General features: G+C 40.2%; 1 protein-coding gene across 2 annotated transcripts in view; it reads right to left on the bottom strand.

The window, feature by feature from the left end:
- Positions 1 to 1,295: 1,295 nt before the first annotated feature.
- Positions 1,296 to 16,645, bottom strand: part of OBI1 (ORC ubiquitin ligase 1) — a 38,802-nt gene continuing 23,452 nt past the window's right edge. For both annotated transcript variants that reach the window (XM_075918838.2, XM_075918839.2), the window contains exon 6: positions 1,296 to 3,697. In XM_075918838.2, coding sequence (XP_075774953.1) covers positions 2,140 to 3,697 — 1,558 coding nt within the window. In that variant the 3' untranslated portion in view covers positions 1,296 to 2,139. The remainder of the gene's footprint in view (positions 3,698 to 16,645) is intronic.

The raw sequence follows: 16,645 nt of genomic DNA, 5'->3' as shown, positions 1-16,645 counted from the left end.
GTCACTAAACCCTACTAATGAAATTTAAAGCGACATAGTGTAAAACAAACTGAATGCGTATGAAGTATAAAACATGCATAATTTACATTTCAAAGACCCAGAGCTTGGCCACAAAACTACAAAGGACCAAAATAAAAATTACTCCCAGCATTTGGCAACTGCATGTGTTCTTGCATGATTTACTATCAGTGTAATGGTAAATTAAACAAAAAAGGTAAGTACAGACTCGGAAAGAAGTGCTAACATGAAATAATCCTATGATTTAAATAATTAAGAATAACTAGAATTAATGTCCAGAATAGGACGGCCCCTTGACTTCTGATAAATATAAACTAAGCATGTACAGTGACAAACATTCATTTTCTTGCAAGATTGAACCAACATCAGCTAAAGTAGGAGGTGCTAAGGAATAGGTTATCATCTAGTACGGAGGCTTGTAGCCATAGCTGGGATGGCTGTGTTTGGGACATTGGTGATTATTTTGGAACAGACATTTGTACCAAAGTAAAGTAACACTTGTTCTAAACATACACATAGAAAATGCAAAATATATTCCAGGTCCAATTGTTGACAGAACTACATATATATTTTTATTAAAGTGTTAGTCCACAGAGTTTCCAGCTGTATATCACTCTTCTAAAGGTGGGCTAATGGCAGTTCATGGATTTTTTGTCCTCAAGAAATCAATAGACATGATCTGCCTATTTGTGAGAAATGCCATCATGGAGTCCATTTAGAATGACAAATTTCACGTCTAAGTTAAAAAGAATATTTAATTTTTGAACACAGAGTACACCATAATGCAAAGATACTAAACTTGCTTTGCTGCTGCATAATTGGGGCTTCTTTTTGTAGAAGAAACAACAAGAAGTCCTGTGGCACCTTACAAACGCTGACAAGGTGGGGTTTTGCCTATGAAAGCTTATGCTTACATAAATCTGCTAGTCTTTAAGGTGCCAAAGGGTTCCTTGTTGTTTTTGAGGATACAGAAAAACACGTCTAATTTTCTGATACTTATCCGTAGCAGTCCATTAGATCATGTTGACCTATTCAATACTTAATGGAAAAGTCACCTCCAAAAAGGCTGAAACCCATTTTCATCAAATGCACTGATATGAACACGAGAATGGCAATACATCTAATAGGGAGGGGGAAGATAATGTGAATTTATTCAAAAATTGTAACCTACATCTTACAAAAGTTTTATACAATTTTCAAAATTTTATATATATAAAGAAACAAAAACTCTCCCATTTCTTCTTGTGCTAGTTCAATATTTGAGGCAACATCAAAGATTACAGTGCTTATGACATCTTTTATTCAATTCACATAGAAAAGCATGCAGTATTAATGTAAAACAGTACAGTATTAATGTAAAATGTTCAGTGCACATTAGGTAAACAAGTCATTAGCATACAAACCCATTTTTATGGTCTACATAGGCATACTGAACATGTTCTGGACAACAATGCTTTGTGGAAACAAAATTAAAAATTGTGCTCAACTCCCCCACCCTCCCCAAAATGCCATGTTTTCAGTGTTAAAGGAAGAGATGTTTTCTAACTGAAATGTAGAAACACTGAAATGAGAGTCTGCTACAATATATACACACTCTAACTACAGTTTCAGTATAGAATAGTGCCATGCAAATAGTCTAAGCAGCAGCAGCAGTTTCCTTTGGAAGCAAAGTTTTACAACAAGAATTTACATTGTTTTATGGCAAGTGAACAATATTACCAGTAGCAGCGTTACAAAAAGTTACCATTACCTTGTAGCATAGGAAATTAAACTTTAAAAAGCAAGTTATTTCCCATGTAAAAGGTTGGTTTAACAAGAACATTTAAAAAATCGGTCATATTCAAGAATGACATAACTGCTGCGCAAACAGAACATCACATAACCTGACAATTAAAAAAAGTAAGGAATTACAAAACAAAACAAACAGTTCTGTCAAAGAAGAAATCTCAGAATGGTTCTTCTCTAAGTGTAACAGTTTGCGGTGCTGAGAGAACATTCAGATCTCAGTTGGTCACAGGGAAACAGAATCAGGTCACATAGAACTCACCAGAAAGCAAGTTAGCTTGGGCACTTTTAAATGTTCTCATGTTGGCACACTAAGACTACTAATTTCAACAGGAGTTAGTTTTTAGTAGTTTTTGAGGGACTAGCATTAGAAAGGCTGCTTTGAATTTTTCTTTTGGTCGACTGATTGACACTCTTCTGTTTCTTGTCAGGAATAAAGGAAGAAGCCCAAGGAGACTGAAGTTGGTTGTGAAGATTATGCATCTCAGATGACGACATCTTAAAAAAGGAGGAACCAAACTTATGTTCTTCAAATAGCCTTTGTGAATTACTGAAAAGAAAATTTTGGGAAAACTCTCTTTGAAATAAACAGTTCTGAGGTTTGATTTCACTAGTTTCTGAATTTCGGCCTGAAAACAATGGGAAGTGTTCATTCATGTCTACTTCAGATGGAGAGAGGATTGAAAATGTAGCAGGTTTCCAATCTACCAATTGGTCACTTGACTCAGGGCATTTTACACAGTTTTGTTTGTTCCTTTCTTCCAGCTTCTTATCTGATTCATTCAGGAGTTCAGAACATTGTGTTGCCTTAGAAGCATTATCAAGGTCAGAGGTCTTAAAGTTGTAGTAGGGACTCTTGCTATTGTCAGATTCGGACATCATGGAGTCCAACTCAGAAATTTTATCAAGGTAAGCAGCATCCATGGATGCTTCACTAGATGTTCTCGTGCGGTTCATTTCTGAAGAGCGGATAGTATGTAATCTTTTAGATAAAAGAAGTTCATGCTTATCGCTGGACTTTGCCGATGGCTCGCCTGAATGACTAGTGATTGCATTTTGCTCTGAACCTTCAAAATCTAAGTTATCAGCATAGTTTGTTGAGCAGCTATTCCAAAACACTGGCTTTGCCGAAGTAAAACAAGTCAACTTCTTCTGGCTGTTGCAGGAGCTTGTATTATGTTCTGGAGAATCTTTGTTGCAATCATCTGAAGTGTCACAAAAATCATCAAATTCCAGTTTCCTTAGAAAGGCAGAAGGCTTCCCTGTATTCTCTTGTTTTGTGAGAGGACTGTCTTTGATATCAGGGGTGTTCAATTGGAGACAACTCAGTGACAAAGAAGGTGTACACGGTGCTGGAAGCTCATAAAGTTCTTCATCTTTATATGGTGCACAATCCTCAGCTTTATCCCACTGTTGTTCTAAGCAGGCATCCATATTTGTAGCAGCTATATCCAGGAGAACTTCCTGACACCCTGAAAATAGTTCTTTGTTTGTCGGACAACAGTGTGTGTCTGGCTCATTTGAACTGTCTTGACTAGCAGAATTTGAGCAAGCGCCATCACCATTTAAGAGTCCATTACTTGTCAGTTGCTCAAGACTGTTGGGACTTTGGCTGGTAGTTGGAGTCTTTTTCTCTAGTCTTTCTTCTTGGGTTTCTAATGATGAAACATCTTCTTCACTGCTTTCGCTTCCTTTATTATCTGTGAAAAGTGCTCTCTCACTAACAGTACTCACATTTTGGGTTTCTCCACTCGATCCTTTCATCTGCGTAATCTGACATTCCAGTTCTTCTATGTACTTGTCACTTCTTTCCAGTGCTTTTTTCAGACGGTTCGTTTCACGTTCACACTGTTCTACTTTGGACTGAAGCGCAGCTACTGTAAACCTACCAAACCTGCAAGAAATATGGAGAGAAAAAATATTAAGTTGAAAGAATTTTATTTGTTTCACCTTTTTCAAATCATTCTCAAATAAGTTTTCTAAACCAGTTTCAAAAAGAGACAACGCTTTGAACAAACATCATGTTAATTCAAAAGTAAAAATATAGCCCTATGCAGGATTGCAGTTATAGACTAGTAATGAAAAAAATTATATTGCATAGGTGGAGGTGAATGCATGAAACAAATCTACCACTCAAAGTTACAGTAAAGCAATAACAAGCAGAAGATTACCCTTCCAGGGGCTGGATCTATCAATTGAACTCAAATATGCATGAAGAATTATCCCCTAAAACAATGGCAAAGATTTATGGGAACATTTGAACGGTGGTCCACATCTTGAAATATTTACATTCAATCATTTTTCTACAGTACAGCAGTGTTTTACAATACATTTCTTACACAATGTCACCTTGTCAAATATAAAAATGCCAATATGAAATTCAGAAATTGTAACAATCCTTAGAGGTGGCTTTAAATACCCATTTGAACCATTTCAAATTAAATTGCTTTTAGATGTACAGTTTCTCCTTGGGCTTCCCATGTACTTTAACTTAGTGCTACTTGGTTTTATCATTGTAATGGCAATCTTATATATTCTAATCCACAAAATAATTAAAATGGCATTTGTGATTGCAAGAATTGCACATAATGTGTTTGCAGGATTTCTAGCTAGAGCATATTTTCATTTGCAAAGGTCCAGAAGAAACAGTGTTGTCCCCATGCACCCTCCCAGACTTGAAACCATCACCTACGCTCTGGGGAAGATCATCTATATGCCTTACCCAAATTTAACCTGCCTGTGATAGTTAAGCATGAGGGAATCTCCTGCTCCATACAAGATTTTCAATTTACAAAACAAAAACAAAGTTAAAATCCTGATATTATGAGGAGAGAAAAACCTTCAGCCACTTAAAAAAAAATCACATTTATTTATATCAGGCTACTTGCTTTTCTCCCTATGTAAGAGGGAAAGTAAATCAGTGCTTGTGCAAACAGACAATTACAAGGCACAGAGACTCGCCATGTAAGGTTCTCTTTGGCGCCACAAGGAACTTCTTTCCCATCTCCACAACTTTCATTTCCAAGTCCTACGCATCACAGCTCTCAAGCCCATGAGGTCTGAATACAGGTGCATATCTAGCCTGTGAATATCATCCCTGAAACTGCCAGAGGCATTGCTACAGAGGAACAAGTGTGTTGCCAGCAAAGGGCTGAGTCAGATTTTGATTTTTGAATTATGATCCCTGAACAATAGCTGACTGTTTTTTCAGAGGTGGAATACACTAACAATTACAATGGAAGCCAATGGAAGATCAGGGTGCCTAGAACCATGAAAAAGTTGGAGACAGCATTAACTTCAATGGTGCTACAAGAGGGAAGAAACAGTGGTTTTCCCACCCATGGCATTGGCTTACAAATCTCATCATTTACAGCTCAAAATGACAAAACCGTACAAGTCAAGATTCCATATTTAGGTATGCATTGCTTTGTAAATAAGGAATAATTTCAACCTAAAATAAACACAATTTCTGATTTTTTAAAATTTTATCTGTAGTCACTTTCACCATTTTCCACAGTATAATTAGTCAGTTCCTCCCCAGGATGTGCGTTTTTCATATATAGCAGTATGGGAGGGAAAATGTTTTTTAAAAGAAATAACACAGATTGTAAGTCTATTATGATGGCAAGGGACTCAGATAGGTGGAGTACTGCATGCCACTTTTCATTCACTTTTTAAACAGACTAGATTTAAAGTTCACTATGTTCCATTAAATACTTATGTTGACATTTGTAGGACAGATCTTGTTTTCTCCCTTAATTTTAAGCTCAACAGCAATAAATCAAATATGCTATTTAAAAGTAGCCATTCTTCTACAAAATAATTTCACTAATCAATTACTGAGTTATGCTGTGGAACTGGAATTCATCTACAGATTTGACACCATTACCCTGGGCTTGAACAAAGATATTAACTGGTTGGCAAATTACAAAGCCAATTTCTCTCACCATTAACATCTGCATTTCCACATCAAAAGCTATGTACGGGACACATCTAGCCCACTTAATTAGCCTAATTAACACGGGTCTTATAATAGACAGTCTTACAAATCAGTTCAGCCATCAGATCCCTGAAAAATGGCAAAGCTCCAGAACCTGACAACCTGGATGCGGAGTTGTTTAAAGCAGACCCAGAACTTGCAGCCATCATTCTCCAACCACTGTTTGTAGCAATTTGGGAAGGACAACAGATACCCAAGGACTGGACCAAAGGAGTCATCATCAAGATTCCTAAGAAAGGAGGACTGCAACAATTGGCGCGGGATCACCCTTCTCTTCATACCCAGCAAGATCCTAGCCAAGGTCATCATCCAGCGGATCTCAGATGCTGTCGATAAGTCTCTGAGGAAAGAACAAGCTGAATTTCACAAGGGAAGAGGATGTATAGACCAGATTTTCACCCTGAGAAACATCATAGAGCAGTGCACAGAGTGACAAAGACAGTTGTACATAAACTTTGTTGACTCTGAGAAGGTTTTTGACAGCATACACAGAGAAAGCCTTTGGCACATTCTGAGAGACTACAGAATCCCTCTACAAGTGGTCCAGCTCATTAAGAGTTTTTACACCAACTTCACAGGTAGAGTGGTATATTTGGTATATTGCGATCTGTCTTTTGAAGTGAAGACTGGGGTCAGACAGGGATGTGTCATGTCTGCACTACTCTTCAACATGGTGATTGACTGGGTGATGCAGAGAACAGCAGCAGATGCATCAAGGGGTATCAGATGGACACCTTTTTTCCACATTGGAAGACCCTGACTTAGCGGACAACCTTGAGTTGCTTTCCCATACCCATCAACATATGCAGGAAAAGACAATGCCTATGCAAGTTTGGATGCCAGGTGGGACTAAGAATTGGCTAGAAGAAAACAGAGATTATGATTCTCAAGATAGATGATGCAGACTTACCCAGCACAGACAGCTTAATGTACTTAGGCAGCATCATCCACCATAACGGAGGAACCAAGAATGACATCCAGAGCAGGCTAAGTAAGGCCAGAAATGTCCTCTGGGGTCTGAACAATGTATGGAGATCTACACAGTACAGTGTTCACTTCAAGCTTAAGCTGTACCAGAGCTGTGTCATATTAACACTACTATACGGCTCAGCGTGCTGGCGGATGACAGAGTGAGACCATGCCAAGCTCTCATCCTTTCACACAACCAGCCTTCATAAGATACTTCACATCTTTTGGCCGAAAACAATTTCCAACCACGACCTGCTCCTGGGATGCCACCAGGAGGACATGACCACTATCATTATGAGAAGACACTGGAGATGGATAGGGCACGTGATGAGAAGGGAGGCAGACGCCATTGTAAAGGTAGCACTTCACTGGACGCCCGAAGGACGATGGAAACGTGGGAGGCCCAAGACAACATAGCGGTGTACTGTTGAAGCAGATATGAAGAGAATGAACTACAACTGGGACACACTGGAGAAAATGGCCGAAGGAAACAAAAGTGGAGAACCTTCGTTGCTGCCCTACACACCAGCAGGCGTAATAGGCATTAACTTAACTTACAATAGATAGATACTTCTTCTGCTATATCTATATCCATATCTATCCTGGTTTTTGTTATTTCCACTTCAATTCATCTGATGAAATGGGTTTTACCCACAAAAGCTCATGATTCTAAATATTTTAGTTAGTCTCTAAGGTGCCACAGGACTATTTGTTTCAAATATGCTATAGTAAGTTATCTGAACATTGTACGATCAACAAAGATTTTCTCCTGATTCCCAGGCCAGAGGCACTCTGCTGAATTTATTTTTACCTCCTCTGAAGACTTTGGTATAGGCCAGTGTATAAAGTAGAACAGTAGATGCAGTGTCTTATCTGATATGGCAAACACCACACAGACACACACACACAGACACACACACAGACAGACACACAATCTGAAATCATGATTAGCTGAAAAGCTAAGTGTAATCACCAGAGAGAAATTAAAATGCTTACGCAGTGTAAGCAAAATTTTCCAGAGACTGTTGTAACAGACACTTTAACATAAAAATTAAGCATGTTTTATATGCACACCTGGCATTTTTTTAATGGAAGAACTATGTAATATGTTTATTTAATGTAAATAGCATTAGTGACAACTTCAGATTTGCTTAGCAAGAGGAAGCATTGTATTCTCAAGTGCAAGTTTTAGAACTGTCCTCAAGAAAAAAAAAAGAAAAAAGAAGTGTGTCATTCAAAACTAAGCAGCATTGCTAATATGTTAATTGTTGCAGGGAGATGCATCTGGGAATTTGTGGTTTTAGAAAATGGAGCATCATACAGACTACTTCCAAATAGTTACATCTGCAATGAAGCAAAGTAGCAGAGCAATTTTCCATCCCTTCTTTGAGACTTAAGTTCAATTAAAATCCAAATTTTCAAGGCTTCCATACTATTTTATCTTCTCCAGCTAACCATAGGAGTTCAAATGTTTAAGTAAATTCCACCATGGATTCTATATGGTTCTAGTGACTGTCCACTCATTGTCCAATCTTAAGAAGGAAGCTATGATATGAAGATAAAAACAAAAACAGTCTGTTTGACATCCGAGTCAGCATGCCAAGTGTATAGATAGGACCAGTGCTTTTTTTGTGACAATGGTACACATACTGGTGTGTGGTCACCTTTTTTTTTTGGGAGCACTTGCCACTTTCCTCTGGCACAGCCCCCAGCTGGCTCTGGGAGCACTTGTGCCATGGCGGACGGAAGCCCGCTCAGGACACACAGCAATTAAAGGGGCCACGACCCCATTTCAGCCCTGATTTCCCAGGCACTTTTTTTTTTTTTGCTCAACAAAACCATCTGGCAACTCTAGTACCAGATTTTTTTTTGTAAAAGGCTGTATGTAGTTTATTCCTAAATCTCTTCCTTTAACCTCCAACAATCACAGAAGACTGACAGCCTAATGAGGCCCACGTGCATGGCCCCACACAACAGAAATACATAGTCACTGTCTCCCAAGTCCTCTCCTCAGTCACGTTTTATCCATAAAAACATTTCAAGTCAAAGCCAGCAATGAACATCCAGGTCCTCATCTACCTCTGCAAAAAAGTTATCAGCTATGAGTATTTCTGATGTGTAACAAGAACTGACATTTCTGCGTGGATATAACTGCAAGTTATGCTTCAATCACCTCTTCATATTAAAATTAAAAATCAGATTCAGCAGTGTGTTCCTACTCCAAAAAGTGACAAAGTAAAACTAAAGGCAGTTCAATCTCTCATTGTCTATCACGAACTACAGATCAAGTCTGTTCAGTTTCAAATCAATAAATGTGTTGTTTTCCAACTACCAGCTCAGCAAACTCAGCTTAGAGGCTTTCCTTCTCACATCACCATAAGTAATAATATTTCTTGAAGCTGAATTACACCCTCAGCTCCATGTGTGATGGCTTACACTTCTATAACAGCGTAGGTATAATAAACTACTAAACCAAACAAGCCTTTGCATTGATTTCCAAAGTGACAAGCCAGGAAATTTAACATCAAAATAGCAACTCATCCCAGCGCTATCTAGCATACACACATGTTAAAGACGGATCTCACACATCCTGTGGGGGTGAGGGAGGGGATGTGGTGCATATGGAACAAAACCCTGCAAAGCCCATGACAATAGACTTAAACCACACTGGAATTATTAATATCACAGCAGCTGTTCGGGGGCTAGCTATCAGGGCCTCTGAAGCCTGTGGGCTCCTAGATTTTGCAGGGGTCGGTGGAAGGAATCATGGTTCAAGGGGGAGGGGAGGAGAAAAGGCTTAAATGGGCTGCTGTGAACTATCTGTGTGAAACAGCTTTTCTGCTAAAGTGCCCTCTTGCCATAGAGGGGCACGAGAAGGGCACGAGAGAGAGGAGAAGAGCTGCACTGTGGCAGGAAGCAGGTCTGGAGGCAGGGCACAAAGAGACGCAACATGATCCCCCTCATCTCAGAAGCAGCACCATCTCCCCAAAGATGGACGGCTACATCGCCATAGTGCTAGACAGCAGCAGTGCCTCTTCTGCCCCTGGGAGAGAGGAAGGGACAGAAAGGAGGGGGGAAGTAAGCAGAGAGGCACTGGAATCCAGAGGGGAAAATACAGAATATGGGTGGCAGAAGGCGCTGAAGAACTCATGACCCACAGGGTGTATCAGGAAGTAAGCAAGGGGATGCAATGGAAAGAAGAATGAACATGGAATATACAGAATGAGAGGAAAAGGGACACTGCTTTTGAAAGAATAGGACCTCCTTTGAGCCTCAGAGGACCAAATGGAATGGAGGCTACTTGAAAGCAAGGTTAGTGTACTGCATGGACCAGTCATTAATACCTGTGCAGTGACATTTCAATACAGGGGTGGGGAACCTAAGGCCTGGGGACTGGATGCGGCCCCGGCTTGCGTGGATCCAGTCCCTGAGGCTTGGGGCTTCTCCCAGCATTGCAGAGCCCGTGCTGGCACTCCAATCCTTCTGCAGTCCCCTCATCGGGCAGGACCACACAAAATCTATAGCCTGGGCTCTCCTAGGCTCTGGTGTAAGAGGGGAATGTGGGAAGTGTCTTTCTCCTTCTAAGTCGGGGGCCACATGAGTGAGGATTTTTTTCCCCCTTTTCATTTGTGTGCGGCCCCTGACTGATTTTTCTGTGGGTCAGCAGCCCCAACCCAAAAAAAGGTTCCCCACCCGTTTTAAAACATGAAGGTGAAAAATGGGACCAAAATATTGTTCAAGGGTAGTCTCCTTACTCACTCCTGAAACCCTTCTGGCTGGTTACAGAACACGTTTTGTTATTAATTAGATTAAGCTACGCCAGCTCTGGCTGAATGTTTTTGGGCAATGGAATGATTTGCTGTCAGAGGACTGGAGAACAGGGAAAAGGAATTTTGGTTTCCCAGAGGAATGTCCAAGGTTTGAAACTGAACAATAAGAATGTTCACTTTTTAGGGAGGATCTTCAATGCAGGGGCTGAGCATTTTAGGGATGTAAAATCCTGATTAATCCATCAACTGGTTAAATGTTAAATTAACCAGTTAAATGTTAGGTTAACTGACTAAGCAGGATCCCAAGTGGAGGATCGCTCCAGCCCAGCTGAAGCAGCTCCCAGCCTGTGGGATTCTTGCTCTCAAGTCCCACATGGGGCTGGCTGCCAGCTCCTGGCCCCAGCCATCTGGGGTTGGCCAAGTGGGGGCATGGAGCAACCCTCCTCTTGAGCCAGGCTGGGGGGAGGGAAGGGGCGGAGATGAGGGGTTGCTCCTGGGGAACCAGTTAGCCATTATACGGTAAACATCACCTGGTAAGGGTGAAGCTTACCTGGTAACTAGTTAGCTGTTCACATCCTGAGAGCATATTAGAAGTATATTGGCAAAAGGAGAGTTTGCAGTAGGAAACTTTTCATGCATGGATATTCCATCAGCATAGATGACTACTGGGAATCCGTAAGCAGGAAGGAAAAAGAATTAGAACAGAGGAAAGATAATAGGCAACAGCAGCATATAGGCTCCAGTGACCAAAAGCAGCAATACATTATTATTGTCTGAAGCAAGGACCATACTTGGGAGTATCTCTCAGCCTACTGTTGATAGTATAAAAGTAATCCCTAATGATCATAGAATCATAGAACTGGAAGGGACCTCGAGAGGCCATCGAGTCCAGCCCCCCCACCCTCAAGGCAGGACCAAGCTCCGTCTAGACATCTGTCAGGGATGGTGTATCTAACCTGTTCTTAAATATCTCCAGAGAGGGAGATTCCACCACCTCCCTTGGCAATTTATTCCAATATTTGACCACCCTGACAGTTAGGAATTTTTTCCTAATGTCCAATCTAAACCTCCCTTGCTGCACTTTAAGCCCATTACTCCTTGTCCTGACCTCAGAAACCAAGAGGAACAAATTTTCTCCTTCCTCCTTGTGACACCCTTTTAGATATTTGAAAACCGCTATCATGTTCCCCCTTAATCTTCTTTTTTCCAAACTAAACAAACCCAGTTCATGAAGCCTGGCTTCATAGGTCATGTTCTCTAAACCTTTAATCATTCTTGTCGCTCTTCTCTGTACCCTTTCCAATTTCTCCACATCTTTCTTGAAATGTGGCGCCCGGAACTGGACACACTACTCCAGTTGAGGCCTAACTAGTGCAGAGTAGAGCGGCAGAATGACTTCATGAGTTTTGCTTACAACACACCTGTTGATACAACCTAGAATCATATTTGCTTTTTTTGCAACAGCCTCACACTGTTGACTCATATTCAACTTGTGGTCCACTATGACCCCTAGATCCCTTTCCTCCATGCTCCTTCCTAGACAGTCGCTTCCCATCTTGTATGTATGGAACTGATTGTTCCTTCCTAAGTGGAGCACTTTGCATTTCTCTTTATTAAACTTCATCCTGTTTACCTCTGACCATTTCTCTAACTTGCTAAGGTCATTTTGAATTATGTCCCTATCCTCCAAAGAAGTTGCAACCCCACTCAGTTTGGTATCATCTGAAAACTTAATAAGCTTACTCTCTATCCTAATATATACATCATTGATGAAGATATTCAACAGTACAGGTCCCAAAACAGACCCTTGCGGAACTCCACTTGTTATCCCTTTCCAGCAGGATTTAGAACTGTTAACAACAACTCTCTGACTACGGTTATCCAGCCAATTATGCACCCACCTTATCGTGGCCCTATCTAAGTTATATTTGCCTAGTTTATCAATAAGAATATCATGCGAGACCGTATCAAATGCCTTACTAAAGTCTAGGTATATGACATCCACCGCTTCTCCCTTATCCACAAGGCTCGTTATCCTATCAAAGAAAGCTATCAGATTAGTTTGGCATGACTTGTTCTTCACAAACCTATGCTGGCTATTCCCTATCACTTTATTACCTTCCAAGTGTTTGCATATGATTTCCTTAATTACCTGCTCCATTATCTTCCCTGGGACAGACATTAAACTGACTGGTCTGTTGTTTCCTGGGTTGTTCTTATTCCCCTTTTTATAGATGGGCACAATATTTGCCCTTTTCCAGTCTTCTGGTATCTCCCCTGTCTGCCATGATTTTTCAAAGATCATAGCTAAAGGCTCAGATACCTCCTCTATCAGCTCCTTGAGTATCCTGGGATGCATTTCATCAGGACCTAGTGACTTGCTGACATCTAACTTTCCTAAGTGATTTTTAACTTGTTCTTTGTGTATCCTATCTTCTAAACTTACCCTCTCTCTGCTTGTATTCACTACGTTAGGCACACCTCCAGACTTCTCGGTGAAGACCGAAACAAAAAAGTCATTGAGCATCTCCGCCATTTCCAAGTTTCCTGTTACTGCTTCTCCCTCCTCACTGAGCAGTGGGCCTACCCTGTCCTTGGTCTTCCTCTTGCTTCTAATGTATTTATAAAAGGTCTTCTTGTTTCCCTTTATGCCTGTAGCTAGTTTGATCTCATTTTGTGCCTTTGACTTTCTAATCTTGCCCCTGCATTCCCGTGTTGCTTGCCTATATTCATCCTTTGTTATTTGTCCTAGTTTCCATTTTTTATAGGACTCCTTTTTTATTTTGAGATCATGCAAGATCTCCTTGTTAAGCCAAGCTGGTCTTTTGCCATATTTTCTATCTTTCCTACACAGCGGAATTGTTTGTTTTTGGGCCCTTAACAACGTCCCTTTGAAATTCTTCCAACTCTCCTCAGTTGTTTTTCCCCTTCAGTCTTGCTTCCCATGGGACCTTACCTACAAGTTCTCTGAGCTTATCAAAATCTGCCTTCCTGAAATCCATTACCTCAATTGTGCTGGTCTCCCTTCTATCTTTCCTTAAGATCATGACCTCTATTATTTCATGATCACTGTCCCCCATAATGTCTTCCACTTTCAAATTCTCAACTAGTTCCTCCCTATTTGTTAAAATCAAATCCAGAACAGCTTCTCTGGTAGCTTTTTCAACCTTCTGAAACAAAGTTGTCTTCAATGCAGTCCAGAAACTTATTGGATAGCCTGTGCCCCGCTGTGTTCGTTTCTCAACATATGTCTGGATAGTTCAAGTCCCCCATCACCACCAAATCTTGGGCTTTGGATAGTTTTGTTAATTGTTTAAAAAAGACCTCATCCACCTCTTCCACCTGGCTAGGTGGACTGTAGTAGACTCCTAGCATGACATCACCCTCATTTTTTACTCCTTTTAGCTTAACCCAGAGACTCTCGACACAGCTATCTCCTACGTTCATCTCCACTTCAGTCCAAGTGTGTACATTTTTAATATACAAGGCAACCCCTCCTCCCTTTTTTCCGTCTGTCCTTCCTGAGCAAGCCGTACCCTTCCATACCGACATTCCAAACGTGCGTCCCATCCCACCAGGTTTCTGTAATACCAATGATATCATAGTTGTATTTATTTGTTAGCAATTCCAGTTCTTCCTGCTTATTACCCATACTTCTCACATTTGTGTATAGGCATCTAAGATACTGATTTGATCTTGCCTCCCTGTTGTGCCCTGACCCTCCTTTCTCCTTGCCATTATAGGCCGTAGTCCCAGGATGCCCAGGAGGAATTGTATTACAACTTCTGAGAGTGCCATTCTGATCCTAGAGTGATATGAAATTTACAGCAGGTACCACATTGCAAGTAGCAGCACAACACCAGCTGTAAGAGAAATACTAAGAGACTAAATTTAAAAAAAACAGGCCGAAAACAGGGTTTTTAAAAAAAGATTCAGTTTGGGGGAGGGGGGGAACCCAAAAAACTATTTTTAATAATAGTGGACAGCAAAATAAGAGGTGCACACAGTGCAATAAGGAAGTGAAAAAAGTCACTGCAAGACTGGGCTACATACAGAGGTAGCCCTCATCATGGAGCAGGGAGCTAATGGCTTCTACAGAATGGTGCAACCATTTTTGGAACACAGCAAGAGCTTAAGAAATTGGAGGGAGCTTTGGTAAGAGTGGCAACAAAATACAGAAGGCTCCATGAACTGATTTACCAGGAAATATTTTTAAAGAGTGATATATGTAGCTTGTGTATGACTGACTAAGTGAGGAGAAGGAAGCTAGTAACTGTCTATAAGGAATTTACATTTTTGCTACCTCACCACAGGGGGTTCTGAAAAGGTGATCACCATACAGGAGATCATCTTTCCAACAGCCATCACAATAAGGAATAGATGTTCCACAATACAGTAGCTCAGGAGATAATTATACTGGGCACGGCTGCTCTCAAGTCTGTTGAGGAAGGGTATCTTTCCTGGAAATGGATAGCGGTTAGTCTCAGAGTACTCTTGCAGTAGAAGTCTGGGAGATAAGCATCCAATCTTTAAACTATAGCAAGGACACGTGTTCTCTATTACACACTGTGCATACTCCAGACTTGTCATGCTTCCTATTACTGGGGGCATTCCATTAGTTCACAAGGTCATTTGGTTCTCCAGCAACTGAATTAGGAAAACAGTGTTTCCTTTTCCAACTTTATTTTGGGGAGGTGAGTGGGAGAGGAGATAGGATGCTACAGGGGCATCTATGGGGGAGAATTTACAAAAGTAGGGGTCACACTTGCTGTATCTGAAGACAAATTCCTACCACTGAAGGGAGGAAGGGTGGGGGAAGAGAGTCCACTGCACACACACGTTTCCTTCTTTACCCAAGTAGCCAGAGCAAGGATCACTTTGAAGTTCCCCTGAAATTTGTTTAGAAAAGTTGGAATGTTAACTCCAACAACAATGAACTATTTTGAATTTTTCTACAGGACATACCAAGACCCTTGCTCCCACATTGCAGGTGTAACTTCATAATGGTTCTGTGGGAATCCAACTCACCTTAAAAAAAACACAACAAAAAACCTCAAACGAGTTTTACTTGATTTATTATAAACAAAAGCATCTCCAGGTTTGGATTATACATATATTTAGGAAATAGTGAACAAAATTTGTTTTAGAGTTAAATAAAATAGTATTTAATACCCAGTTACAGCTCAGAGATTACAATGCCTGAAATTTTAAAAATATAATTAGGAAGATAAGAAACGTAAGATAAAAGTGGACAGAAAAAAAAAATCACTGTCTTCTGGATGCTATCAAGAGCTTCTCAGACTGAAATTTTAACTGGGAGGGAAAGTATTAAATATTCAGTATTTAGGATACAAAATAAGCTTATATACAGCTGTTTAAAACAAATCTGAATCTACTAGTCATAAAAATACACAATTCTCTGGGTACATAGGACAGCTCCATCTCTCACTTTGGGTGAAAAGTAAATACTGTCAAGATGAATTTTCTCCCAAGAATAACTTTTAGATCCTTGGGGCTTTACCAGTGAAGAAGGAAAACAACAATATCGGTACAAGAAATTATTTATATTAACCAACAAACAGGCAGATTGTGTTTCCTATAAAGTAATGCTGACTTTGTGCCTATAACAAATGGATCTTTCAAAAAAAGATCTTGTTTGCAGCTGCCATCAATGTTTCCTTTGCTGAAAAACTTAAGCCTGTTCAGATGATTTTGGTTGCAATATAAAGACAAACTCTCATTAGCAAGAGAGGCACAAGGTGACTTCTACTTTGGGGTAATGCAACTATGGAATACTGACTTTTTTTGTAAGCAAATTAACAATAAGAGTATTAACTGCATAAACATTTAAGTTTCATGCTTTGCTTCCATCAGCTCACTAGAAAGTGTGATTTAAAGAGAAATAACAGTAATAATGCTACATTAGGAATAGATTCAAGCAGACTATTAGTTTAGACTGGAATGAAACACCATAACAGACAATAGCTGGCTGATTTTGTACGCAAAAACTACGTACACACTGAAAGTAATCAGCCCAATGATTTTTCTGGGCAGACACAAAAAAAAACAAACAAAAAAACCCTTTCTGAAGTAGCATTGTGGG

This window comes from Pelodiscus sinensis, chromosome 1 (genome assembly GCF_052426305.1).
Source record: "Pelodiscus sinensis isolate ZL-2025 chromosome 1, ASM5242630v1, whole genome shotgun sequence".
Taxonomy (NCBI): domain Eukaryota; kingdom Metazoa; phylum Chordata; order Testudines; family Trionychidae; genus Pelodiscus; species Pelodiscus sinensis.
The sequence above is the reverse complement of the archived record's forward strand: the minus strand, read 5'-3'. Positions and strand labels throughout refer to the sequence as shown.